At 46.1% G+C, this 23,020-nt stretch overlaps 1 protein-coding gene across 6 annotated transcripts in view; it reads left to right on the top strand.

The window, feature by feature from the left end:
- AREL1 (apoptosis resistant E3 ubiquitin protein ligase 1) overlaps positions 1 to 23,020 on the top strand; it is a 448,155-nt gene that overhangs the window by 68,420 nt on the left and 356,715 nt on the right. For 2 of the 6 annotated variants that reach the window (XM_078659892.1, XM_078659893.1), the window contains exons 2-3: positions 17,864 to 17,931; positions 18,776 to 18,875. In XM_078659892.1, the coding sequence (XP_078516018.1) occupies positions 18,860 to 18,875 (16 nt within the window). In that variant the 5' untranslated portion in view covers positions 17,864 to 17,931; positions 18,776 to 18,859. Of the gene's footprint in view, positions 1 to 17,329; positions 17,458 to 17,863; positions 18,132 to 18,775; positions 18,876 to 23,020 lie in introns of those variants that run through there. The other 4 variants (XM_078659889.1, XM_078659890.1, XM_078659891.1 and 1 more) reach the window with 3 other exon arrangements.

The following is a 23,020-nucleotide window of genomic DNA, read 5'->3' as shown; positions in this document are numbered from 1 at the left end:
GTTCATTTAACGCCCTCTTTGATAATGGACAATAGGGGACTGCAGTCTGCAGCTGATTCAGCGATTCGGTCTAAACTTTTACGATGAGCTTTGAGCAACTTTACTAAAGACACAATTTACTTAGTAATATGGTGCCCTTGAATTGCACAACAGTGCATGTTCCAAACAGGTTACAAATCACCAAACAATGGTTCATATTACTTAGATTTGGATAGTATGGACATTTTTTAGCTATAAGAAAACACACAATTTGGAAACCAAACGCATTCTCGCGCAAGCAGATGTGGCTTGGAAATGACAAAGTGAGCTTCAAAAATGTTCCCAAGTGCCCCTGGACCAAACGGCTACCCATGTGAGTTTTTTAAAAAATTCCATGTGCAGCTGGGATCGCACTACCGCCGAGCGCTGGAAGCGGCCCGTACCCGGGGTCTACTGCCACCGGACTGGCGCCATGCAGAAATAGTGGTCTTTCAGAAGCCTGGCAGGCCCCCAGATAGCCATGATTCCTACAGGCCCATCTCCTTAATTAATACTGAGGCTAAGATACTGGCCAAGGCCCTAGCGAACCGTTTGGCTCCACACATTACTGCCTTAGTCCATTCTGACCAGGCAGGCTTTATGCCCCGAAGGGCGACGCGACACAATATCAGGCGTGCGCAGGCGGCGATTGACGCTGTTGGAGCCCTGGGGGACCAGGCGGCGTTGTTGCTGGCCGATATCAACAAGGCCTTCGACTCGGTTGGCTGGTCATACCTATTTACCTTGCTATCTTGGCTCAACTTAGGCCCGGTCTTCCTCTCCTATATAAAGCTCCTCTACACTGATGTTACAGCCTCGGTGCGGGTCGCCGGGGCGGTGTCAGAGACATTCCGCATAGGCCGAGGGACCAGGCAGGGCTGCCCGCTCTCCCCCTATCTTTTTGCACTGGCCATGGAGCCCTTGGCGGCGAGAGTGCGCCAGGATGCGCAGATACGGGGCTTTGTATGGAATACTACCCTGTCGGACAAGATCGCGCTATACGCGGATGATGTCCTCTTTTTCCTCACTGATTTGCAACGCTCGGGCCCACGTGTCTTGGAGATCATGCACCAGTTTGGAGAGGCCTCGGGCTTGTATCTCAACCTCCACAAGTCCACCCTGTGGGTGCTATCAGGAGACCCGGTGACAGACCCTTGGGCCTCGGGATTGCGAATGGCCACGACTGGGCTGAAATACCTCGGAGTGTTTCTCTCGGACTCGGCTGACACGGCCTGGGACCGTAACCTGCAGCCCGTCTGGGAACGAGTTCAGTCGGACGTCAAAACTTGGTCTCGAATGCCCCTGACAATCTTTGGCCGATCTGCCATTTTCAAGATGGTTGCGCTCCCGCGCCTACTCTACCAGTTGCAAAACCATCCGTATCCTATTCCGCCTCGGTGGTTTAAACAGGTTAACTCAGTGCTGGGCCGCTTTCTCTGGGCGGGAGGCCCTGCCCGGGTGGCATTGCGCACATGCTTTCTGTCCACCTACTGTGGAGGCCTGGCCACCTCGGATCTGCAGTCGTACTACCAGGCCGCTCACCTCCTTATTCTGAACGAATGGTGGTACTGTGACGGTGGGGACCCGGCCTATGCCCTAGAGCGTGCTTTGATGGGCGATAACTCGCTCCATACCATCCTATACTCACCCCGACTGCGTACCTCGCTGCCAAGGGTTACCAGACTCGTGTTTGCTATATGGCGACAGGCCTTGCGTCGCGTGGGCTGGTGGGGCCGACTAACCGCTGAAACACCTTTATGGCGGAACGGCATGCTACCTGAACTCTCTAAATTGCCAGGCTTCGATGGCTGGGATGCGATAGGTATCTCGCAGTTAGGTCAAGTGATGTCTGGTACGTCGCTCAAATCCTTTCAGACCCTCAGTGCCGAATTTGATATGCCCCAATCTCAATTTTTCCGGTACCTACAGTTCCGACATGCACTGACGCCCAGCATTGCCAACCTTGACTCACTCCCTGACTTTAGCCCGATCGAGGCGAAGGTCTTCATGGGAGATCTTGGGGACAAAAAAGTATCGCGCATTTATCAAACCATGGTCACCCACTGCTCCCCTACTCTTCTCTCACTGAAGGCGACTTGGGAAGTTGACCTCGGCCCCTTGGACGAGGACGACTGGCGAGAGGCCTTGGAATCCCCGAGGGGGGCGGCTATCGCAATGCGATTCCGACTCATCCAATTCAAGATTCTCCATAGGGCATACTATACCCGAGAGCGTCTGTGGAAGGCGGGCCTGATTGGGTCCCCGGAATGTCTGCGGTGTGGGGCTGAGGTGGGTACGCTACTTCATACAATGTGGTCGTGCTCTAGGCTGGTTGGCTTCTGGAGGGGTGTTTGGGGCTGTCTGTCTGAGGTGTTGGGCTGGACCCTCCCCCGTACTCACCGTCTGGGTCTGTTGCACGTCCTGGAAGGGGTTGGTGGCAATATTTATAAGCGGCACCTGCTCCTACTGGGGCTGGTGGTGGCTAAAAGGGACCTGGCCCGAGCGTGGAAGAATGTGAGCCCCCCCCCCCCTGACTGCATGGAAGGCTGGTATGGACTTCTGTATGGGCCTGGAGAGACCTATATTTGAGGCGCGAGGATGCCCCCGCAAACACTTTAAGATTTGGAAGAGGTGGGCAGACTATAGAGATCTGACACTGGACCCTCCAGTGGAGCCAGAAGAGGACCTTTAGCCCCGTACTGGCTGGCAGGGCCCATGTCCACGCACATTACCCACGTCATAATCTTACATCGTTACGGTTAGTACACACATGCATGGGGTTCGGGTGGGTTCCAGGGTGGGATCGGGGAGTTGGGTAGGTAGGTAGCAGTATAAGGTGAAGGTGGGGTAACTGTTTTCTGATATCCTTAATTGCATCATCTTCTTGCTTGGACACTTGGTTAAGTGCTGTGATTGTATCATAATGTTTGGTGGTGTAGTCCTGATTGTGGGCTGCCACTATATTTCATATGCTCGTCTTCATCAATAAACTGGTTGTGAAAAAAAAAAATGTTCCCAAGTGGAAACCAAACGCATTCTCGCGCAAGCAGATGTGGCATGGAAATGACAAAGTGAGCTTCAAAAATGTTCCCAAGATGTTTATCGGCGCACTGTTGTCTTCCAACTCCAACTTGTACAAGTAAATAAATGGCCGATTCCCACAACGTGGAAAAATACCTTTCAGGGGAAATCGTAAATTGGATAGCTGGTGGAAGTGCCGGTGAACGAAGTCTACTCGCCAGATCATTTCCTAAATACCTTGTACCCAGACCTGGCTGTCACTTCACAATTCGACAGTCATTACGTCATTTAGTTTGGTTGCTTTGCTTAAAGTCAGCAGAGACTACAGCCCCCAGAATGCACTGATATGCAAAATGAAAATCGATGTCTGGACCTATTTAGTTTGCAGTACAGAATGAGCTGGCGCACCTAATATTATCTTGTCTGTTTGTCAGTCGGTGTAAAACGTGCCTTTCGGCCGGTAGACTGTTCGTATCTCATGGTCTCTTAAAGCGACCTCCAGCTGTCTAACTGCGGCCTGTCTACCGACAGTCACTCATGTATGTTCTATCTTTGATTGCATTACCTGCTTTCCTGGGTAGGGAGGAAGAACTGCAATATTTTAACAGCGGAGTCATGTGTATGAGGACTTGACAGCAAAAAGACCAACATTTATGAACAGTATTTCCGGAAAAAAAAAACTATGACTAATAAAACCAGTCTTCTACAAATCCGGCCGGCAAAATAAACGAGCGGCAAAGAACAAAAACAAAGTGGACACACAATGTCAACAGATATATTCCTTCGTAGCACGTCTCTGTGGGCTAAAACATTTCTTTAAAAAAATTCAGACTTTACTACGAATTGACGGAATGGAAGTTCATGTCCCCAAATCAATGACTTTGCTCAAAACACTTCCGTATGTCTGGATTTTGACAGAAAATCCCAAACTATTTAGACTTTCAGAGAGTTGTCTGCGAACACACAACGCCTAAGTTTAAACAAGCAAACTCACCGCCGCAGCCTGGCTTCAACAGGAAGCCAGGCAACCTTTGTTGGGACGAGGGCGGGCCGGACAAAAACAGGAAGCAGGCGCTCCTGTGCCCGCCGTTGGATTTCTGTGTTAGCTAGCGGGGCTCCCGTGCTCATGGACAGCCCCGCGGCCCCCGCCTGTTAACCGGAATGACCAGCTGGCTGCCGAGGGACACGCAAGAAGAACCTGGTGAGTGGGGTGTGAGGGGGATGTGTGCGCCCGTGTGGGCGCACGTGTGTGTATGCGTGTGTATGTATGCGTGTGTGTGTGTGTTAAAATAGCACGATGACTGGTTGGTGGTGGGGGTGGGTGGGGGGTGGTGGGAGGTGGTGTGTAGGCGAGTGTCTGTCTGCCCGTTTGTCTGTTTGTCTGTATGCACGCGAAAGCAAGCGAAACAGCGCGCAAGCAGCCAGCAGCAAAGGCGCGCTCACAAGGAGAAATCTGAGACAGCAGAGGCTCGTGGCCGAACGCTGTCTCAGATTCCCCCGAAAGTAACAGCTATAGGTCCTGAGCTAGACAGCGCATGCTACGCATGCGCAGCTCCGCTCGACCTAAAAATTAACAGGTGTCTGTTTTGGCATTTTGAAAGCCTTGCGCAGATTTTTTCCTTTACTTCAGAGGGAAGCTAAAGAGACGGTGTCACGTGCCCTTATTTTATCTCGGTTAGACTATGCTAATGCTCTGTTAAGTGGTATTCCAACCTACCTGATTAAACGCCTTCAGGTTATTCAGAACACGGTAGCTAGACTCCTTTTTAACATCCCTAGGAGGTCTAGCGTCCGCCATCATCTGCGTAGTCTACATTGGCTGCCGGTGGCACAGCGGATTTTATTTAAATCCCTGGTTCTCTCTTTCAAGTCAAGTCAGGATATTTGTATTGCGCACATATCACATCCAAAGAGTCTCATGGCGCATGCAGACAATTCTGACAAGGAGGTAAATATCTGAAGTTAACAAAAGAGCCAGGTCTTAAGCTTCTTTCGGAAACTAGTGTATTCAAAGGTTGTGCGCAGACTAAGAGGCATTTTATTCCAGAGAGATGGTGCCAGGAAAGAGAAAGCACGACCTCCATTCCGAGCAGTTTGAATTCTTAATGGGGTGAGTAATGACTCAGTGCTAGATCTCAGCTGTCTCCCTGGCATGTACCATGTGAGTTTCTGGGTCCAGTATTTTGGGCCCCTTCCATACATATGTTGGTGTACCATACATAGTGTTTTAAACATAATGCGTTTTTTTACAGGGAGCCAGTGTAAAGTTTTTAGACACGGCATAGAGGGGGATCTTCGGGATAGGTCGAGAACAAGGCGAGCTGCAGTTTTCTGCAAGACCTGCAGCTTCCTGAGATGGCATTCATTTGTGGCAAGTAATAACGAGTTGCCATAATCAAGCCTGTTTATGATGAGGCCCTGTACCAAGGGCTTCCGCCGGTATCTATTTAAAAACCCTGCGCAAACCGCGCATGATGCCAAAGCAGGTACCAACAATATGGTTTACTTGCGCTTTCATGGAAAGTTTATTGTCCATGTGTAAGCCTAAATTACGGACAGATTCCTTGGGGGACGGCCAATCGCCCAATTGAGTAGGCCATCAGTCCTGAGTCCAATGTTCAATGGCTTTGCCAAACAACATGACCTCTGACTTGTTGCCGTTCAGTTGCAGATGATTTTGATCCATCCAGTTTTTTACCTCCCTCAAACAGTTCTTAAAACGGCCTTTAGTCTCGTTAACGTCAGGGCTAAGGGTGGCCAAAATTTGAGTATCGTCGGCATAGGATAAAACATCGAAGCCGAACGCTCTGATTACTTTGGCCAGGGGTGCCATATAAATATTAAAGAGCGTGGGGCTCAAAATAGAGCCCTGCGGCACCCCCCTTTTGACGGGCCGAGTGCTAGCCAGGATTCGGCCTATTTGTACTGTGGTCGTTCGGTTGGATAGATAGCTCTTGAACCATTCCAGTACCTGCCCTCTGACACCAATCTCCCATAGTCTCTGAATCAGAATACGATGGGAGATGGTGTCAAAGGCCGCAGACAAATCCAAGAGGACCAAGATGGAAGATTGATGTTTGTCCAGAGCAATTCTTATATTGTCTGTGACCTCAACCTGTGCTGTTTCCGTACTGTGAGCAGCACGGAAACCCGACTGTGAAAGGTCAAGTAGGTCATTAGATTCAAGATATTTTACCAACTGTCCATTGACCGATGCTTCCAGTATTTTCCCAAAATACGGGAGCAGGGAGATGGGTCGGTAGTTTACATGAAGGTTGGCATCCGCTCCAGGTTTTTTCAATATCGGCCTTACTCTTGCCGCCTTCCAGATTTCTGGGACATCTGCCTCACACAGTGATTTATTTAGGAGGCAGGTAAGGCAATCCACCAACGCTGGAGCGAGTAAGGTAAATAGTTTTGGAGGTAGTTGGTCATTCGGGGAGCCTGATTTAATCGTTTGCCCTACTATAATGGTCTTATCTTCATTGAACATTTCGAAGGTTGTCCATCTAGAGGGAGACTTATCAGTGGTGGAATCATGATCTTGATTCTGTGTAATCTGAGAATCTGAGCTGAAAGGTTCACATATAGTTGTAATTTTATCCTCCCAAAATTTGGAGAGAGCTTCAATCCATTCTACAGTGTCAGGAGTAGATGATGAATTTTTGGAAGAAGTAAATTCTTTTAAAATATGATGGAGCTCGTTTGATGAATTTTCAGCTTTGATTATACGATCTGTTAAGTACACCCTCTTGGCTGATCTTATTTCCCTCATGTAGTTGGTATGTAAAGTTTGAATGGACCTTCGATCGATGACATCCTTACTTTTTCGCAATTTTTTTTCAGCGGTTCATGCAGTGGCCTTGGTTTCTTTTAGCTGTTCCGTGAACCAGGGCGATGGTTTCTCCCTACAATTGACCATACGTAGGGGGGCAACATTATCCAGTGCCTTACCAATCGCTGTCTCAAGGTGTGTTGCCGCTAAATTAACATTTCCCGTCAGGTCTATGGGTTTTTCCTGGAATTTTTTCAAAAAAGAGGCAAGAGTAATCTTTTTCAAGGTTCTACATATTTTTTAATTGGCCTTACTGGACGAGCCCGACACACATCCATTTATGGTAAATTTCACTAAGTAATGGTCCGTCCACAATAGTGGGATAGGGGAGTCTGCCCATACATTGGAGGAGTTGGTAAATAGGAGGTCCAATGTATGTCCGGCACAGTGTGTTGGACCCTTGATCCTTTGACTAAGATCAAGGGTGCTCATGGTGGAGATTAGCTTTTCTGTTTCAGCATCTGACGGATCATCTGCATGGTAAATAAAATCACCCAATAACAGAAACTTGTCTGCCGTCAGGGCGTGGGGGGCAATGGCTTCTAATAGAGTGTTAGGAAACTCTCCTTTAGTCCCAGGAGGTCGATAGAGCAGAGCCCCTTTCCAGACTTCCTTGAGGGGGCCACTCATTTTAAAGACAATAATTTCTGTCTGGTCAATGACTTCACTTTCTATCACGCAGATATTCACAGTCTCTTTAGCAGCAATCAGTATCCCCCCCCCCCTAGCGCCCCTCCTATCTGACCTGACTATTTTATATTGTTGAGGGAAAGCTACATGGAGGTCTGGGGCGGCATGCTCATGCAGCCAAGTCTCTGATACGAAACATAGGTCTGGAGTTTCAGCATCAAGGAGACTCCATATCTCGAGTGCGTGCCTGGGAATTGATCTAGCGTTGAAATAGACCGCTGTCAGTTTCCTCGGGGCTATAGTGATTAAGTTGGAGTCTGCCCTAATGGCTGGCCTATCCACGAGTAGGTTTGCACTAAGAGAACAAGAGGTCGCTTGTAAAGTTGCTAGTAGTGCCTCCGGCACCGGGGCACAAGGTATATTCAACTCCAAAAGCTCTTTCCTGGCGCACCTGAGAAGTGGTATGTTGGAAGAAGCCATTTCCCGTAAGCAAAGTACGCCTTCCTCCCAGTTATGTAGGTGTGGGGGGCCGGAAGCTAGAGCGCTACAATGTCTGCCGAGTGTCCCACCGGAAGTGGGTATTTGCCTGCAATGATCCTCCGTTCAAACGGCACAGGCCGTGACGGACCGGGATCTTAGGCCATCAAGAGGGAAAGCACAATCCTGACACAGTGAAGCGTACTTCAGAATTTAGTGACACATTTTAAAACGGTGAGCTTTGCGGCGCAAATTAGAAAAACGATATTTAAAACAAAAGTTTAATTACTTTTTCTTAAAAACGAGTGCACATTTACTCTGAGCACACAGTTGTGGTAACGAGTGCCAACAAACAGAATTACCCTCCAAGTCAGAGCGACACACGAGCAAGGGCAATTGTATCTGAGAAAACGGTTCTCAATGTATATCCCCAAACGCTGCCTTAGATCGGCTAACCAGTGTCGGATGGTCCTTCACCTATTCCAGCATGCTTGGCTGGGGGGTCAGTCTATTTCTGTAACAGTGGCCAGAGCTTGGAACGCACTTCCCCTTCACGCTATGCAGGATATTGCCCTTTTTAAAAAAGCCTTAAAAGCCCATCTTTTTAATATAATAATTTGATTCCCCCTTACATCCTCTGCCTACATTTCTGCTCTCTGCGCCTCCATACTTTACCGCGCCAGGATACTCCTGAGTAATCGAGCGCACTACAAAACTTTTTATAACATAACATAACATAACATAAAAGCATCTACATTAACATCAGCGATATATATATATATTGTAGTGTTAATACCCAATAAAGGTTATTCCAGTCCATAATAAGCCCAACCACCATCCCCAGATTATGGCATGCTTCTGAGTACATCCACTTGTGGGGTATGTGGGCTTTTCCTGAACCAGTCCTATCCAGATCGCCATTTGGCCAAGGAGGGAGGGCATGTGGAGTTCCAGTGCCTGTGGATGTCTCTTGGTAATCACAGTACCAATCCACACCAGGATGCAATCACCATGGGGACCCCCTAGGTAGTCAAGGATCCCAAGTAGGGAAAGCTACAGTTTAGGGTCTATTGAACTACCAAAGAGACTTGACAGATTGGTGAAAATTCCATGCCAGTATGTCTATATAATAGTGCACCTCCATACCATGTGGAAGAAATCTCCACTGACTTCTAGACAACAGAGGCATGTAGGTTCAGGTAGTCTGTGGGCCCTTTGCAATCTCTGGGGCGTGCTGTAAGTGAGGTGGAGGTATTTAAATTTAATAAGATGCAATCTGACTGAAGTGGCCATGGTATATGTGGGGCCATGCACACATTCCTCCTGTCATTTTCACCTAATGGGCCTAGCCACCATTCCCACAGTGCTTTTAGACTCTACATGAGATCAGGGAAATTAATAACCAACAATTTATACATCTGGGATATCCCTCCTTTTCCCCAAACGATCCATAAGCAATGTAGCCTCAAGTGGGCTATATTTGTGACTCTTGGTGGTCTAAGAGGGTACGATGCAAATGTAAGTATCGTTAGGCCTGAGATTTATGCAATCCAAATTCTACCTGGAGTACCGAGATTAAATTCATGTGTATCTCTTCAATTAGCTTTTAACTCAGAACGAGCAATTAGAGCAGTGGTGCTTCCAGTATCACATCACCTGGCTACGGGCCTAGCCAGAAAATACATGCCACAGTAGAAGTCCTCCTCAAGAGCCTAGACCAGGTCTTGGAAATTGGAGAAATGTGTTGTGGTCTTATCGGTGAATAATTGATGTCAGTGAATAGGTCTGAAGCCTTTTAGTATAACAAATATCACACAAAATTCGACTGAAACATGCATTGACTGTCATTTGAATCCCCTGGCTGAGAGAGAGCGACTGAAGACTAAACAATGGTCTCCACTTTGGGTCGTTAAGAAGGTTCTGAGGGGAGAAGTGATGGGTGTTTTTGGGAAGGCGTGATCTGTGCTTGGAATGGATGTGAGAAATATGTGGGGTTTGTTATGATTAAATAATGTGTTTTTACTGTAAAAATGTATTAAACATTTTTATGTATAGATTAATAGTGTTTTATAAATGAAAAGAAAGATGTACATGTTTCAAGAAAAAATTACAGCAAATGAAATAAAATTGATTGAAAATATTGGTGAGTTAGTGGTAATTGAGGATTAATTCCATGTAAGATTCACACAGGCTAGTGGGAATTTATTGTGATATTTGATGTGTATGTTCTCCGTTCTCAAGCCTACAAATTGTATTGGGGGTGCTGTAAGAAAGTGGCTCTATATATACTGGACCAAAGTAAGATACAGTGTGTATAGAGTCCCCAGTCTCCAGAGGTATGACCGAGGTTAAAGTTAGATATAACCTTACTCTCTAAAGTGGTAGCTTGGTCGAGCAGTAAGGCAGTATCAGAGGACAGTGTAAAGCATTTTTTGTATACACTCAGTCATCAAATGGTCTCACACACTCGAGAACTGAACTCTAGGCCAATTGTTTTTATATCAAAAGATATAGTTTTATTTTTAGAACCAACAGGTATCAAAATATACTTTTCTCAATATGAGTGACTTAAGGTAATTACTTGCAAAACGGCAATAGGCTACAGTGGTTGCAATAGGCAACACCATTTCAAACACAATTTAACATTGAGCTCAATGTGTTTTCCTACATGAATGCAGTTGATTACTTTAAGGATTACTTTTCTAACCACATGACTGGATCCTGGATTCAGTCCCGGGACATAAAGCTGTAAACAGTTAAGTAAAAGCGTTTTCGTTACAGTTGTGATTTATAAAGAATATAAATGTATTTTCAAAGTTGACACAGAAACTTTTCAGTGAAACCAAGCAATGTTATCCTATGGGAGGCAATTCAAGTCGCAGGTAAAGTACGTTCTTGTTACTTTTGTAATCCAGTACTGGACTCCTAAGTTCAGCACTGGGATCTCTACCTAAGACAGGTAATTAATTACGTTTTAGTAGTTGGTACAATTTTTAAGTAATATTTGTAGTTTGCAACAATCGATACTTAGAAGAAATTTCACAGAAAAACAGTCAATGCAGGTAACTGGTAGGTACAGTTATAATCACTTTTACGGTTCAGTACTGGGCTAAAAGGTACAGTACTGGCTTCTCTCCTGATCACAGGTGAGTAATTCGTAATTTGTTATTCGGCTGATTTTAGATTAATATTTTAAAGTTTAAAAACTCCACACTTAAAAGAAATTTCAAGTGAAACCAGTCAATGTTAACCTATGGAAGGAAAATGAGTTATGGGCTTTTAGGTAAGTACTCGACAGATGGAGTTAAGGTTCTGGGCATAGACTCTGGGGTCTCCCAGGGTCGGAAAGGTACAGTAGTTGCACCCTCAGCGGCACAGGGGCAGCGTGGTGAGGAGAGAGTAGGCCCAATGCAATCCAATGGAGGGTAGGGGTTCTTTGGTTGGTGGCTGCAAGGAAGCAGGCCATGCGGCTGTGGGAGCAGAGCTCCTGGTCACTTACTCAGGGCAAGTGGGGAAGTAGAGTGGGGTAGTAGTTGCACTTCCAGCGGCACTCGGGCGGCTGGTGCAGGGTCCTTTTGAGCCTTCGGGCGCTCAATGTTATCCAATGGGAAAGTTAAAAAGTGAACAAAGGCTGCAGACTCGGGGACGGAGATTCTTCTGGTGCGACCACCACTTCGAGATGTAAGTTGGTATCTTGGAGAAGAGGTAGGTACCACAAAGGAAGGTACAGTGGGCCGTGGGGCGCCGGGTGCAGGGGTGTCTTTTGGCGTCAGGAAATCTTACCCTCAGCTGGTCGTGGTTGGAGGGGTCCCTGGTTATGAGGCTGCAGGCATCGTCTGGGTTGTCGAGGAGGGTCTTTGGGCACTGGACTCCGGGTCACAGTCGTCGGGGGGACGTCCTCGTGGTCTTGGATCACTCAGGCACAGGCCGGGCTCGGCGGGTGCAGAGTGGGCTGGATTCCCGGGTCCTGGCTGGCACCAGGGGTATTGCTGTTTGAGCAGAGCCACTGCTCTTGGGAGTCCCAGTCTTTTGGAAGGTTCAAGGCAGGCAGGTCCTCCGGGGTTTTCGAGGTTGCTGTCCGCAGGAGACGCCGTAGTTTCGAAGGAGCAGGTTCAAGGATCAACAGGCCTGTAGGGTTCTGGGGCCAAATCAGTGGGCGTTATCCTTTTGTTAGCAGCTGCACGGCAGGTCTTCTTGTTTCTTGTTGCAATTGGATCTGAGGAAGGAAGGTTCAGGGTGCCCCTAAATACTAAATTTAGGGGCGTTACAGGTAGGGCAAGGGCAGGGACCAATAGGTCTCTCTCCTGGGGTGGGTACACCCCCTAGCCTGCTCCTCTCCTGGGGGAGGGGGGCAGGAGCCTAGCTGTGATTGGTCAGGGCTCCCCATCTTTAAGATGGCCGGAGCCCGGAGTCGTGCTTCACCTCGCCTCTCCCACCTGAAAGGTGGGGTTGGCATAGGCTGGCACACCCCCTTTCCTCACTTAGGGGTTCCCGCTGTTCTTCCCGCCAGAGTGGGGGTCAGAACTGGTGGGGGCTAGTTGCTGAGTACAGCAAGTGGCCTGGAGAAGCTCACAAAGGAGGTATGCCTTTGAAGCTTCCCCTGCCCATCCTGGGGTAGGAGGCTTGGCACCTCGTCCCAGGATGTGCATTGTTCCAGGCGCCCGAGAGCGGCAGGCTCTCGACCCAGGGGTCCAGAAACATGTCTGGTGGTGGCAGCCTCGGTAGCCACACAGTCAGGACACTGGGGTTTGTTAGGTTTCAGGGAGCATCTCTATGATGCCCTGTGTCGTGCATTTTACATTAAATCCTACACTGGCATCAGTGTGGGTTTAATGTGCTGAGAAGTTTGATATCAAACTTCTAAGTCTTCAGTGAAGCCATCATGGTGCTGTGGAGTTCGTAATGACAACCTCCCAGCACCATATACTCTTAATGGTGGCACTGCACTTACAGTGCCCGGGAATGGCCCTGGGTACTGTAGGGGCACAGGGCTCATGCACCTGTGCCCGCACCACTGGCATAGGGCACCCAGCTAGAGTGGTGACTGATGGATGCCAGGGCTGTGAGCTTGTGGGCATGGCACACAGGGTTATGTCCCATGTCAACTCTCTGTTTAGTTCTGTACTTAGACACTCAGCCTGCAAAGGCAGTGTGTGGGTGTCCGGGTACAGGGCCCCTAAGGGTGGCACAATAAGTGCTGCAGCCCTTAGGGGTCTTCTCTGGTCACTATACCCTGTGCACCTAGGGTACCATTTACTAGGGGCTGACATGTGGCCAGAGATGCCCATTGGGTTTTAGTTTCAACCCCGTTTTAGGGAAGGAACACAGGCCCTGGGCACCTGGTTGGCAGGGGCCCAGAGCACACTCAGTCAAAGCACATCAGCAATTCAGCAAAAAGTGGGGGCATACCAATGCAAGAAAGATGGCACTTTCTCACAGGTGCCCTTTGAGAGATGGCCTTTTTGTGTAACCTCATTTCTGCTTTTGTTATCATTGTTTGTTACGGTGGCACTTCGATTCTTCTGGCAAGATGCGTCAGTAAAGAGTCCACTTTCAAAATGCATAGGAATCGATCAAACCGTTTTCTTTGAACTGGATAGTTCTCTAAATACATTCTTGAAAGACCACTTCTCTGATGCTAGGTAGGTATGGGAAGTCCATAACTGGGGAGTTTCAGTGTCTGCTGAAAGTGTCCCCTTAATATATGAAGGGTCTGAGAAAGGGTTTTTAGTCAGGTTCGAGAAAAGGGCGCACAGCTAAGTATTAGCGCAATAATTTCTGGCGATTTTTAGTAAGCTGTGAGGTGCAAGAAGGTTGAGGGGATAAGCCCTATAACCCCTCCATGTAGTGTCAGCCTAGGCTAACACTGCGTACAGTAACTAACAAAAACCTATGCACACTCTAATAAATAAACAACGATGTCAGTGTAGACATATGAGACAAATGGAGACAAAGTGTTTCATTTACAAACAAATCAATTGCTTTCTTGGAATCGGTTGTTAGAAAGGGTGTCTTTAATGTTCAAGAGAACCAGCCGACACATGTTTCGTCGCGTGTGGACAGTCTTCCCGCGACTCCTCAGGGCTAAAGATACTTGAAGTGTCTTTGGGAGAGTCGCTCTGTCGGTGATACTTCCGACCCGACAGGGCCCTGGACTGTTGGCCTATTATGGCGGCGGTTGGAGAATTTTAACAATTTCGAATTTTATGCCTCCACGGAGTATCGACGATGTAGTCGATTCAGAGAGTGTTCAAAGCGAACTGCCTTTGGACGTCAGACGGGTGCATCTGTGTACCAGCGCTCCGTTCCGTGTGCCGAGTGAGGTCACGGGAAGACTGTCCCACACGCGATGATACACGTGTCGGCTGGTTCTCTTGAACATTAAAGACACCCTTTCTAACAACCGATTCCAAGAAAGCAATTGATTTGTTTGTAAATGAAACGCTTTGTCTCCATTTGTCTCATATGTCTACACTGACATCATTGTTTAATTATTAGAGTGTGCATAGGTTTTTTGTTTGTCCCCTTAATATACCCACTCTCAGAAGTAGGGTAGGTCTCCCATCCTGGGAGCCATGGTTCCCCCTAACGTGTGGACACTTTATTGAAGACTTCTTTCCTTTTGTACTATTCGTGGCCTTAACTTCAGATTCCTATTCATAGGCTTCCCCTTCACCATTCATGTCCAAATGAGTGATTATTCCGGACCTACAGCATAGTTATAACGTTAACCCCCAACACTGCATTTACACTTGATGGTGCTATGGTTTCATTTGTGCAGCTGTCAACAGATGCTTTTGTTGCTTCTTTTCAGGTCTGACCTAGAGAAAGCTTTAATGTCTCACCAGCCTCATGCAATCAAAAAAGATTCATAAGTAAAAAGAAAAAAGACAGGCATTTTTTGCTGGCTCTTTTGTTCAGCCTTTTCATGAATTAGTCTATTTGGCTGTTATTTGTTTTTTTCCGCAACCCGCTATGGCACACAGCATACAGCATATGGCAGTGGGTCAGCCAACTTTAGCTGTTGTCTCTCTTAAACTGTGACATCTGCCCAAAATGAATTGCATTTTAGTGCCATGATTGGTGGGCCAGTACTTTACTTTGGTAATGTTTTTTCTTTCCAGATGTTATCCTTTTAAATATTTTGTAGTGATCCTAATATGTTAAAACTATGTCTTCAGCATACAGCAAGTTCATGGCGTTTTTTTTTGGGACATTTATTTTCCATTTTTGTATAATAGAACTAAAAATATTTTCGATCTCTCTTCTATTAAAATTGTACAAAATGGACAGTCATTTTTAGATTTTAAACTTTTATTGCAAGTGTCTGACCGTACATTTTTGTGCAGCAGCAACCATGCATGCAATTTTTATTCAGCTACGTTTTGTAGCATGTGCTTTCAATAAAAGAATTAACAATTAGCATTTCACCAGCATTCGAAGGCCAGGCCTATTGGCTTTCCCAAGAAGTGTTCTGTAATTTAAGCCAAATGAAACTCCTAAAGTTCTGTAAATACAGATCCATCTTGAATTTGCCTTGATTTGTTAGGACACTAAATATTATAGTATCTAATCAATTATCCACTTCCATGAAGTCAGGCCATCTGCTCTCCTGGCAACGCTTTCACTATACCTGTGGCATGGAAACCCCTGCCAGTGACAAAGATCATACTTGATCCTGAGTACTGCTGGACCTCACAACATAATTTTACACAGTTGACCATACAGTCTTGCCTACTTGTCTGGCTTATTTTGTTGCTGTTGGTGCAACTGCTATCTTCAGTCAGTTTCTTCCTTGCTGTACCCATGGATAAAATTAGGTTGTACCTTTTCCATGATCTCCACTGTCATGGGTGGAATCCCTATAGAAGCAGCCCTCTTGCACTGCCTATAACATCTGTATAGTTTCCTTTCCTTAAATTGAGACAACCACAGTTGCAAATATGAGATCAGTGCTGCTGTCATGCAGAAGGCACATCACAGTAGATGAGTACTCCATAGTGCCTCTAGCAAACTTCCTCAAGCATTCCCAATATTTAAAGCAAAAACACTCTCTTTGAGCAACTAAAATACGCTAACATGGTAAACACTGTAATTGGTCCCTCTCCAACTCAGTTTTCAAGATTTGGTGTTCTTGTCTTGTTAGATAAGAATCTTTCCTTCTTCCAGCAAACCTGTACCTTCCCCTGCTAAACCTCTCCCCAAAACGTCTCTAGTACCTGCAATAGTATTCCCATACTTGGATCATTACTACAGTTGCATACCTTTGCCTCCAGTCTGTCGATGCTCTGTAGTGATTTTGTTCATTGGCACAGATGGAATTACCTTTGTTAAGTCAAAATTAAATTTCTCTGGTTTCAATAGGTCTGTGAGAATAGGTCATCAGACCATAGTTGTACATCTAATAAACACTGACCAAGCCAATAGGTCTGGTTTTCATTTGAAGTCTTGAGTAAAATATTTTACAAAGCCCCCTACATTAAAAAAAAAGCAAGAAATAAATTATTGCTTTTAGGGTTCAGTGCATTGTGTGAGATAAAGACTTTGAAATGTGATGATTCAGGAAGAAAGAGTTGTCAAAACGTGAGTCCTACCTTGATCACCCAGATAATCTTTGTCCCTTAAACCTGGGAAACTAGAGCTCCATGGTTTGGGAGGAGGAGGTATCCTTTGCAGTCACATATTTGGCAAGAGCAATATTGGCAAAGACCCTAACTGTGACATCCGAGGATACCTCCTCCTTCCGGACCATGGCGCTCCAGTTCCCCAGATTCAGGGGACAGCAATGACCTGGGTTGTCAAGGTAGGGCTCGCCATTTGACACCTCTTTCTTTCTTCATCACTAATTAGGTGTAAGGAATATAGATAGGGATCCTCTCACTTTTTAGCCCTGGTGAGTGCCCCTGACCTGTACTGGCATGTATGTGGGCAGAAACATTTTGGGTCATTGGGTTGTGTACCTGCATAACATTCCCTGGCGTTGGTTTTAGCTACACTTTAAGTACCTGCAAATAATTATCCTGGGTTTACCTAAAGGCATGTTTAGATTATCTAGATCCTGTCTTGTCAAGTCCGCTTTATTAAGAGCTCCTTCTCAAAGAGGTTGAGTCTGCCCTGGTAGTATCATCCACTAGGGTGGTATGAGGTCACCAATGATAAACCATGCCATAATTAGTGGGTGGGGCCTCCTCATCCAATATAATTGGCACTCTAGAATTGAGGTTGTTTTTTCCTGCGACCAGACAGGTTATTCCCTTAAGGTTCTTTGAGGAAATGTTTGAAAGGCATTTTGAGTAGTCTTCGATCTTTACCCATCACACCTTAATGTGTTTATTTTGATCTTTGTAGCGGGTTTGCGGTGGCCCACCTCATACTCTCTCTTGGTGTTCCGTAGTGTGTGGAGGGAGCCAAGAGGGTCTGAAAATGCATCTTGTTTGAAGAATATTTGTAGAGAGTTCCTCAGGAGTAATAAGGAGGTGGGATTTAGATTGTTTTTGTATAGTATGTTAACTACACTACTCAATAAGTTAACAAAGTAAATATTATTTTCTTCAATAGTTACTTGTAATTCTCAAATTAGAACATCCACTGCTCCACAAGCCTTAATCCAATAAACAGAAAATCTAACATCTCCACCTGTGTACATGACCCTTAATCATTCACCTATCCCCACCAATCCCAGAAATATTCCATTCTCATTTACTACTCTGTACAATGCTTGGCTGGTCCCTATCTATGGTTGCATAGTATAAATACTGTTAGATACACTGATAGAAGCAAGTTGTACTGTGACTGTTCCATTCTCTGATGCATAATGTTATTGGTAGAATGGCGAAAGACAAATGGAAAAATATGTCTGCATCTCTTTTTTTATCACACTAGGAGAGCAGGAGAGCCTGGACATCAGCAAAGGGAATGTTGCCATCTCGTGGGCCCGCTAGATTGCAAGGGTAACCTTGAATTTCCTCATATTGCTTAACCTGCTGTTTCAAGTCATATTATGATGTGTCTCATGGAAGTCCCATCATGGTTCTGTGGAGCAGCTCTTTTCACTGACCATTAATCTGTGTTCCTGTATGGTTAACTGTGACACAAGCAAAGTTTTTCAAAAATGGATCCTCGCCTGATAGTCTTCGATCTTGCACAGAAGGTGAGTGTCACTTTCAGTGTGGTTTTGTGGATGGAGCTGTGTTGGTTTATTATTGGAACTAGAGAACCTTTGTCTCAATAAATGACTAAAATGTGTTGTACACTACAGATAGTAGATTCTAGAGCTTCATAGCCTTGGGTGTCTGAAGAGATTCTCATAATAATTTGGGTTTGTCAAATAAGACAAATTGAATCGGTACTTCAAATATTTAAACCTCTAAGAAGAGGACATATACAGAGGAGAGAGAGAATGAAAAAAATAATTGGATTGAAGAAGAACAGGGACTTCTGGGAAATTATAGGAAGTCTAGGAGGCTGTAATCATGAGTAAGCATGGGTTGGCCAATGAACTATAGGGGCCAATGATTTGGAATCAGGATAAGAAGGTAGGAGTGAAGGCAGAATAAGGGGTAAGAAGGGGTTTGAAATGATATGTAAGATAGGGGCTGCAGAGAAAGAGAATGAGTGCATAGAAGCTGAGAGTTTTTCTTTCTCGGGTCAATGGGGATAGCACAGCACTGTGTCTGTAACAGAACTATTGAGGAGGATAAGTAAGATGTTGTGAGTATAATAGAGCCAATAGAAGGTCTGAGGAAAATAATCAGTAGTTGATGCTTTTCTGATGGCCTACGTTTATTCCAACAGTTGAATTTGTAATCACTGGCATTCCGTGTGACTCCAGGTCTAGTACGATGGTCTGACCTTACATTGCACTCTCTGAAGGGACTGATGTTTTACGTGATTGGTAAGTATTGATAAGGAAAGAGGTTAAATGGTCAATGTTTGTGCTGAATTGTTTATATTGCATTCCACTTACAGTGTATCTGAGTACTGTAATTAGAATATTTCTCATTGAAAAGTCACTAAGCAGTGTTTCACAATTCATTTGCTGCACACTCTTCTCCCCTCTATTGCTGTTATTGCGCAGGGTGGGAATCCTTCCCTGTGTTATGATTTATATTCCAATCCGTCTTGAAATCTAAATTAGGAAACCGTTATTTGCCCTACTGTTGCCATTTTTTATGAAAACAACCCAAGTGATGGATTAAAACCATGATCTCTTGACTTGGTAAGAGTATTCTGCATCATTCAGAAACTCTGTCCATCACCACCCCCCTTTTCCAAAATCGGTTTTATCCACACTATGTGTGGGAGGGTATACTCAGACGTGAGTCCCTTGCTCATTGCACCATCAGGATTCAAGCAAGCCGGGCCGAAGAAGGCTGTGATGCCAGAAACCGGTCCCCGGAAGCTTGTTTCCTTCCCAGTATAAGAACTGGCTTGGTAGTTTGGTTTGCCCTGTTCCCATCATGCACTGGGACAGGAACAGACTAATTTGCATATAGCCAGGTTCTGAGCTGGGATGGTGCAGTGAGCTAAAAAACGGTGATGGATTAAAACCATGATCTCTTGACTTGGTAAGAGTATTCTGCATCATTCAGAAACTCTGTCCATCACCACCCCCCTTTTCCAAAATCGGTTTTATCCACACTATGTGTGGGAGGGTATACTCAGACGTGAGTCCCTTGCTCATTGCACCATCAGGATTCAAGCAAGCCGGGCCGAAGAAGGCTGTGATGCCAGAAACCGGTCCCCGGAAGCTTGTTTCCTTCCCAGTATAAGAATTGGCTTGGTAGTTTGGTTTGCCCTGTTCCCATCATGCACTGGGACAGGAACAGACTAATTTGCATATAGCCAGGTTCTGAGCTGGGATGGTGCAGTGAGCTAAAAAACGGTGATGGATTAAAACCATGATCTCTTGACTTGGTAAGAGTATTCTGCATCATTCAGAAACTCTGTCCATCACCACCCCTCTTTTCCAAAATCGGTTTTATCCACACTATGTGTGGGAGGGTATACTCAGACGTGAGTCCCTTGCTCATTGCATCATCAGGATTCAAGCAAGCCGGGCCGAAGAAGGCTGTGATGCCAGAAACCGGTCCCCGGAAGCTTGTTTCCTTCCCAGTATAAGAATTGGCTTGGTAGTTTGGTTTGCCCTGTTCCCATCATGCACTGGGACAGGAACAGACTAATTTGCATATAGCCAGGTTCTGAGCTGGGATGGTGCAGTGAGCTAAAAAACGGTGATGGATTAAAACCATGATCTCTTGACTTGGTAAGAGTATTCTGCATCATTCAGAAACTCTGTCCATCACCACCCCCCTTTTCCAAAATCGGTTTTATCCACACTATGTGTGGGAGGGTATACTCAGACGTGAGTCCCTTGCTCATTGCACCATCAGGATTCAAGCAAGCCGGGCCGAAGAAGGCTGTGATGCCAGAAACCGGTCCCCGGAAGCTTGTTTCCTTCCCAGTATAAGAATTGGCTTGGTAGTTTGGTTTGCCCTGTTCCCATCATGCACTGGGACAGGAACAGACTAATTTGCATATAGCCAGGTTCTGAGCTGGGATGGTGCAGTGAGCTAAAAAACGGTGATGGATTAAAACCATGATCTCTTGACTTGGTAAGAGTATTCTGCATCATTCAGAAACTCTGTCCATCACCACCCCCCTTTTCCAAAATCGGTTTTATCCACACTATGTGTAAGAGGGTATACTCAGACGTGAGTCCCTTGCTCATTGCACCATCAGGATTCAAGCAAGCCGGGCCGAAGAAGGCTGTGATGCCAGAAACCGGTCCCCGGAAGCTTGTTTCCTTCCCAGTATAAGAATTGGCTTGGTAGTTTGGTTTGCCCTGTTCCCATCATGCACTGGGACAGGAACAGACTAATTTGCATATAGCCAGGTTCTGAGCTGGGATGGTGCAGTGAGCTAAAAAACGGTGATGGATTAAAACCATGATCTCTTGACTTGGTAAGAGTATTCTGCATCATTCAGAAACTCTGTCCATCACCACCCCCCTTTTCCAAAATCAACAACCCAAATTCAGCCTTTATTTGATTATTTCCTTTCATTCACAGAGTCTTCATAAGTCTTTGTGCATAGCTTTGTGTCAAGACTACTAAAGTACAATCATACTCAACTCAACAACATCGATAGTTGTGACGTTCCTGTGAGAGGGAGTGCCAACGACGTCATCATGATCAAAAAAATCTATTTTGGACACACGATTTGTCACGAATACCCCCATTTCTCAAACATGGGGTCAGAGTACCTCCACTCTGACCCCTCATGTTATCTTTCAAAGAAACTTTCAGCCCCGGGACCCGTTCCCGATCTATACAATGGAGGCCTCAACTTTCTGTTCAGTTTGTGGCCAGCCAAACAAAGCATTCCACCTGCCTTGTGTCTTCGCAATTAATCGCATTATTGAAGCTAAATATCCACGCCGATAGATATCACCAACTATTTCTTCTTAAAGTTCTCAAAAACGACGGAACTGCATTTCCATTTAGCAGTTTGGGCTCAAGATTCGACTATGCGCCCTATGGGAATTAACATGGGAAAATACACTTTTTTTGAGACCCCTTTTTCTTGGCCCCTGTTTGACGGATCACTGCAAAACTTGCCATGCACAACTAGACTTAATATGACCCTTTTCTGGGAAAATGTTGTGAAGATTCGTGTGACGGGGCAGGGGAGCAGGACCCTCAGACCACGGATGACTGGTGGATGGCCACACCCCTTTTACCTTGCTCCTTGTCCCCACAGCAGCCACCGGCAGTCTGGACAGAAGAGGATACCTCGGTTTCGTTTCCGGAATGCAAGGACGACGGCCCCTTTAAGATCCTCGAGTCAGGTGCCGAGGCCCCGCCCACTGAGGACGCCAGGGCGTCAAAAGCCGGCACACCTGGAATGGAGATGGAGGGCGTGGTGAGCAGAGCAGAGAACCGGGAGGAAGCCGCAGAACAGTATCGGAGAGCCGAGACCCCTGAGATCGACAAGCCAGGAGGCCAACGTTTCCACGAGCCGCCCTGCCACGTTCCCACGGGAGGAGCGTGGCTCCAAGAGGTACGGGGCCGGGTAGCGGGCTGGGTCGGGAGGAGGAAACACCAGTGACCGATCCCCTGTCTCGCCTAGCCACATAGACTTCCCTCCCGTACCATCCTTACACGAGCACTTCCCCACAGCCCTGGGTAGACTAAAGTGCACGTTCTGTTCATCCCTCACTCCCCGACCCCTTTACTAGTTTATGCAATATATGTATCCTGACAGTCGTTTCCTTTCCTTGCCGGTACCGGAGCGGAACCAGAAAGAAAACGCCCGGAGCAGGACCGCACCCCAGGACGACTGTTCTCCCCGAAGACCCAAAGAAGAAGACTCCTTTGTTTTGGTTAACTGTTTACTTTGGATTACATGAAGAAGACTTACATACCAATAAAGCCTTCTCTCAAACCTTTATTGAAGGCACCTGTCTTTCTCTTTGAGCCGCATACAAGTGTAGAGTCCCCAGTATTAAGGGAACACCCCCACGTCCCAGCCCAGGCGGGACAATTCGCCAACCAGCGCCAAAGGTATAGATAAGTAAAAAAAAATATTTTCCTATGGAAACTATGGGGGGAAGGTGTGTGTGTGTGTGTGTGTGTGTGTGTGTGTGTCTCAACACACATACCTCAGATAGAAGATGACCTCTTTGACCATTTACTAGGGAGATGGCTGTTGGATTATTGTGTGGTTGTGAAACCTGACCAGCTAATACCATCACCATCTTTATCAGGTCCAGTTATGTTTATTTAATAAAACTCTTAGCTCTGGGTAGCTGTGGCACAGAGCAGTGAGGCATAATCAAAGGAACACATGTAAAGCATTTTGAAGTACAAACACAGTTAATAAATAGGAAACATATACCAACATAGAACCCAGATGAGATTTTGCAACCATCATTCTTAATTTTGCGCTATTTTGGTTTTAAAAAAAGAGGCTGGGGTTGAACGCTATCTCCTTTACATAGGTTCTGGCTCACCCATTTTAGATTAGGCACGGTCCACT

This window comes from Lissotriton helveticus, chromosome 9 (assembly GCF_964261635.1).
Source record: "Lissotriton helveticus chromosome 9, aLisHel1.1, whole genome shotgun sequence".
NCBI classification, from domain to species: domain Eukaryota; kingdom Metazoa; phylum Chordata; class Amphibia; order Caudata; family Salamandridae; genus Lissotriton; species Lissotriton helveticus.
This window is presented reverse-complemented; position numbering and strand designations above follow the sequence as displayed.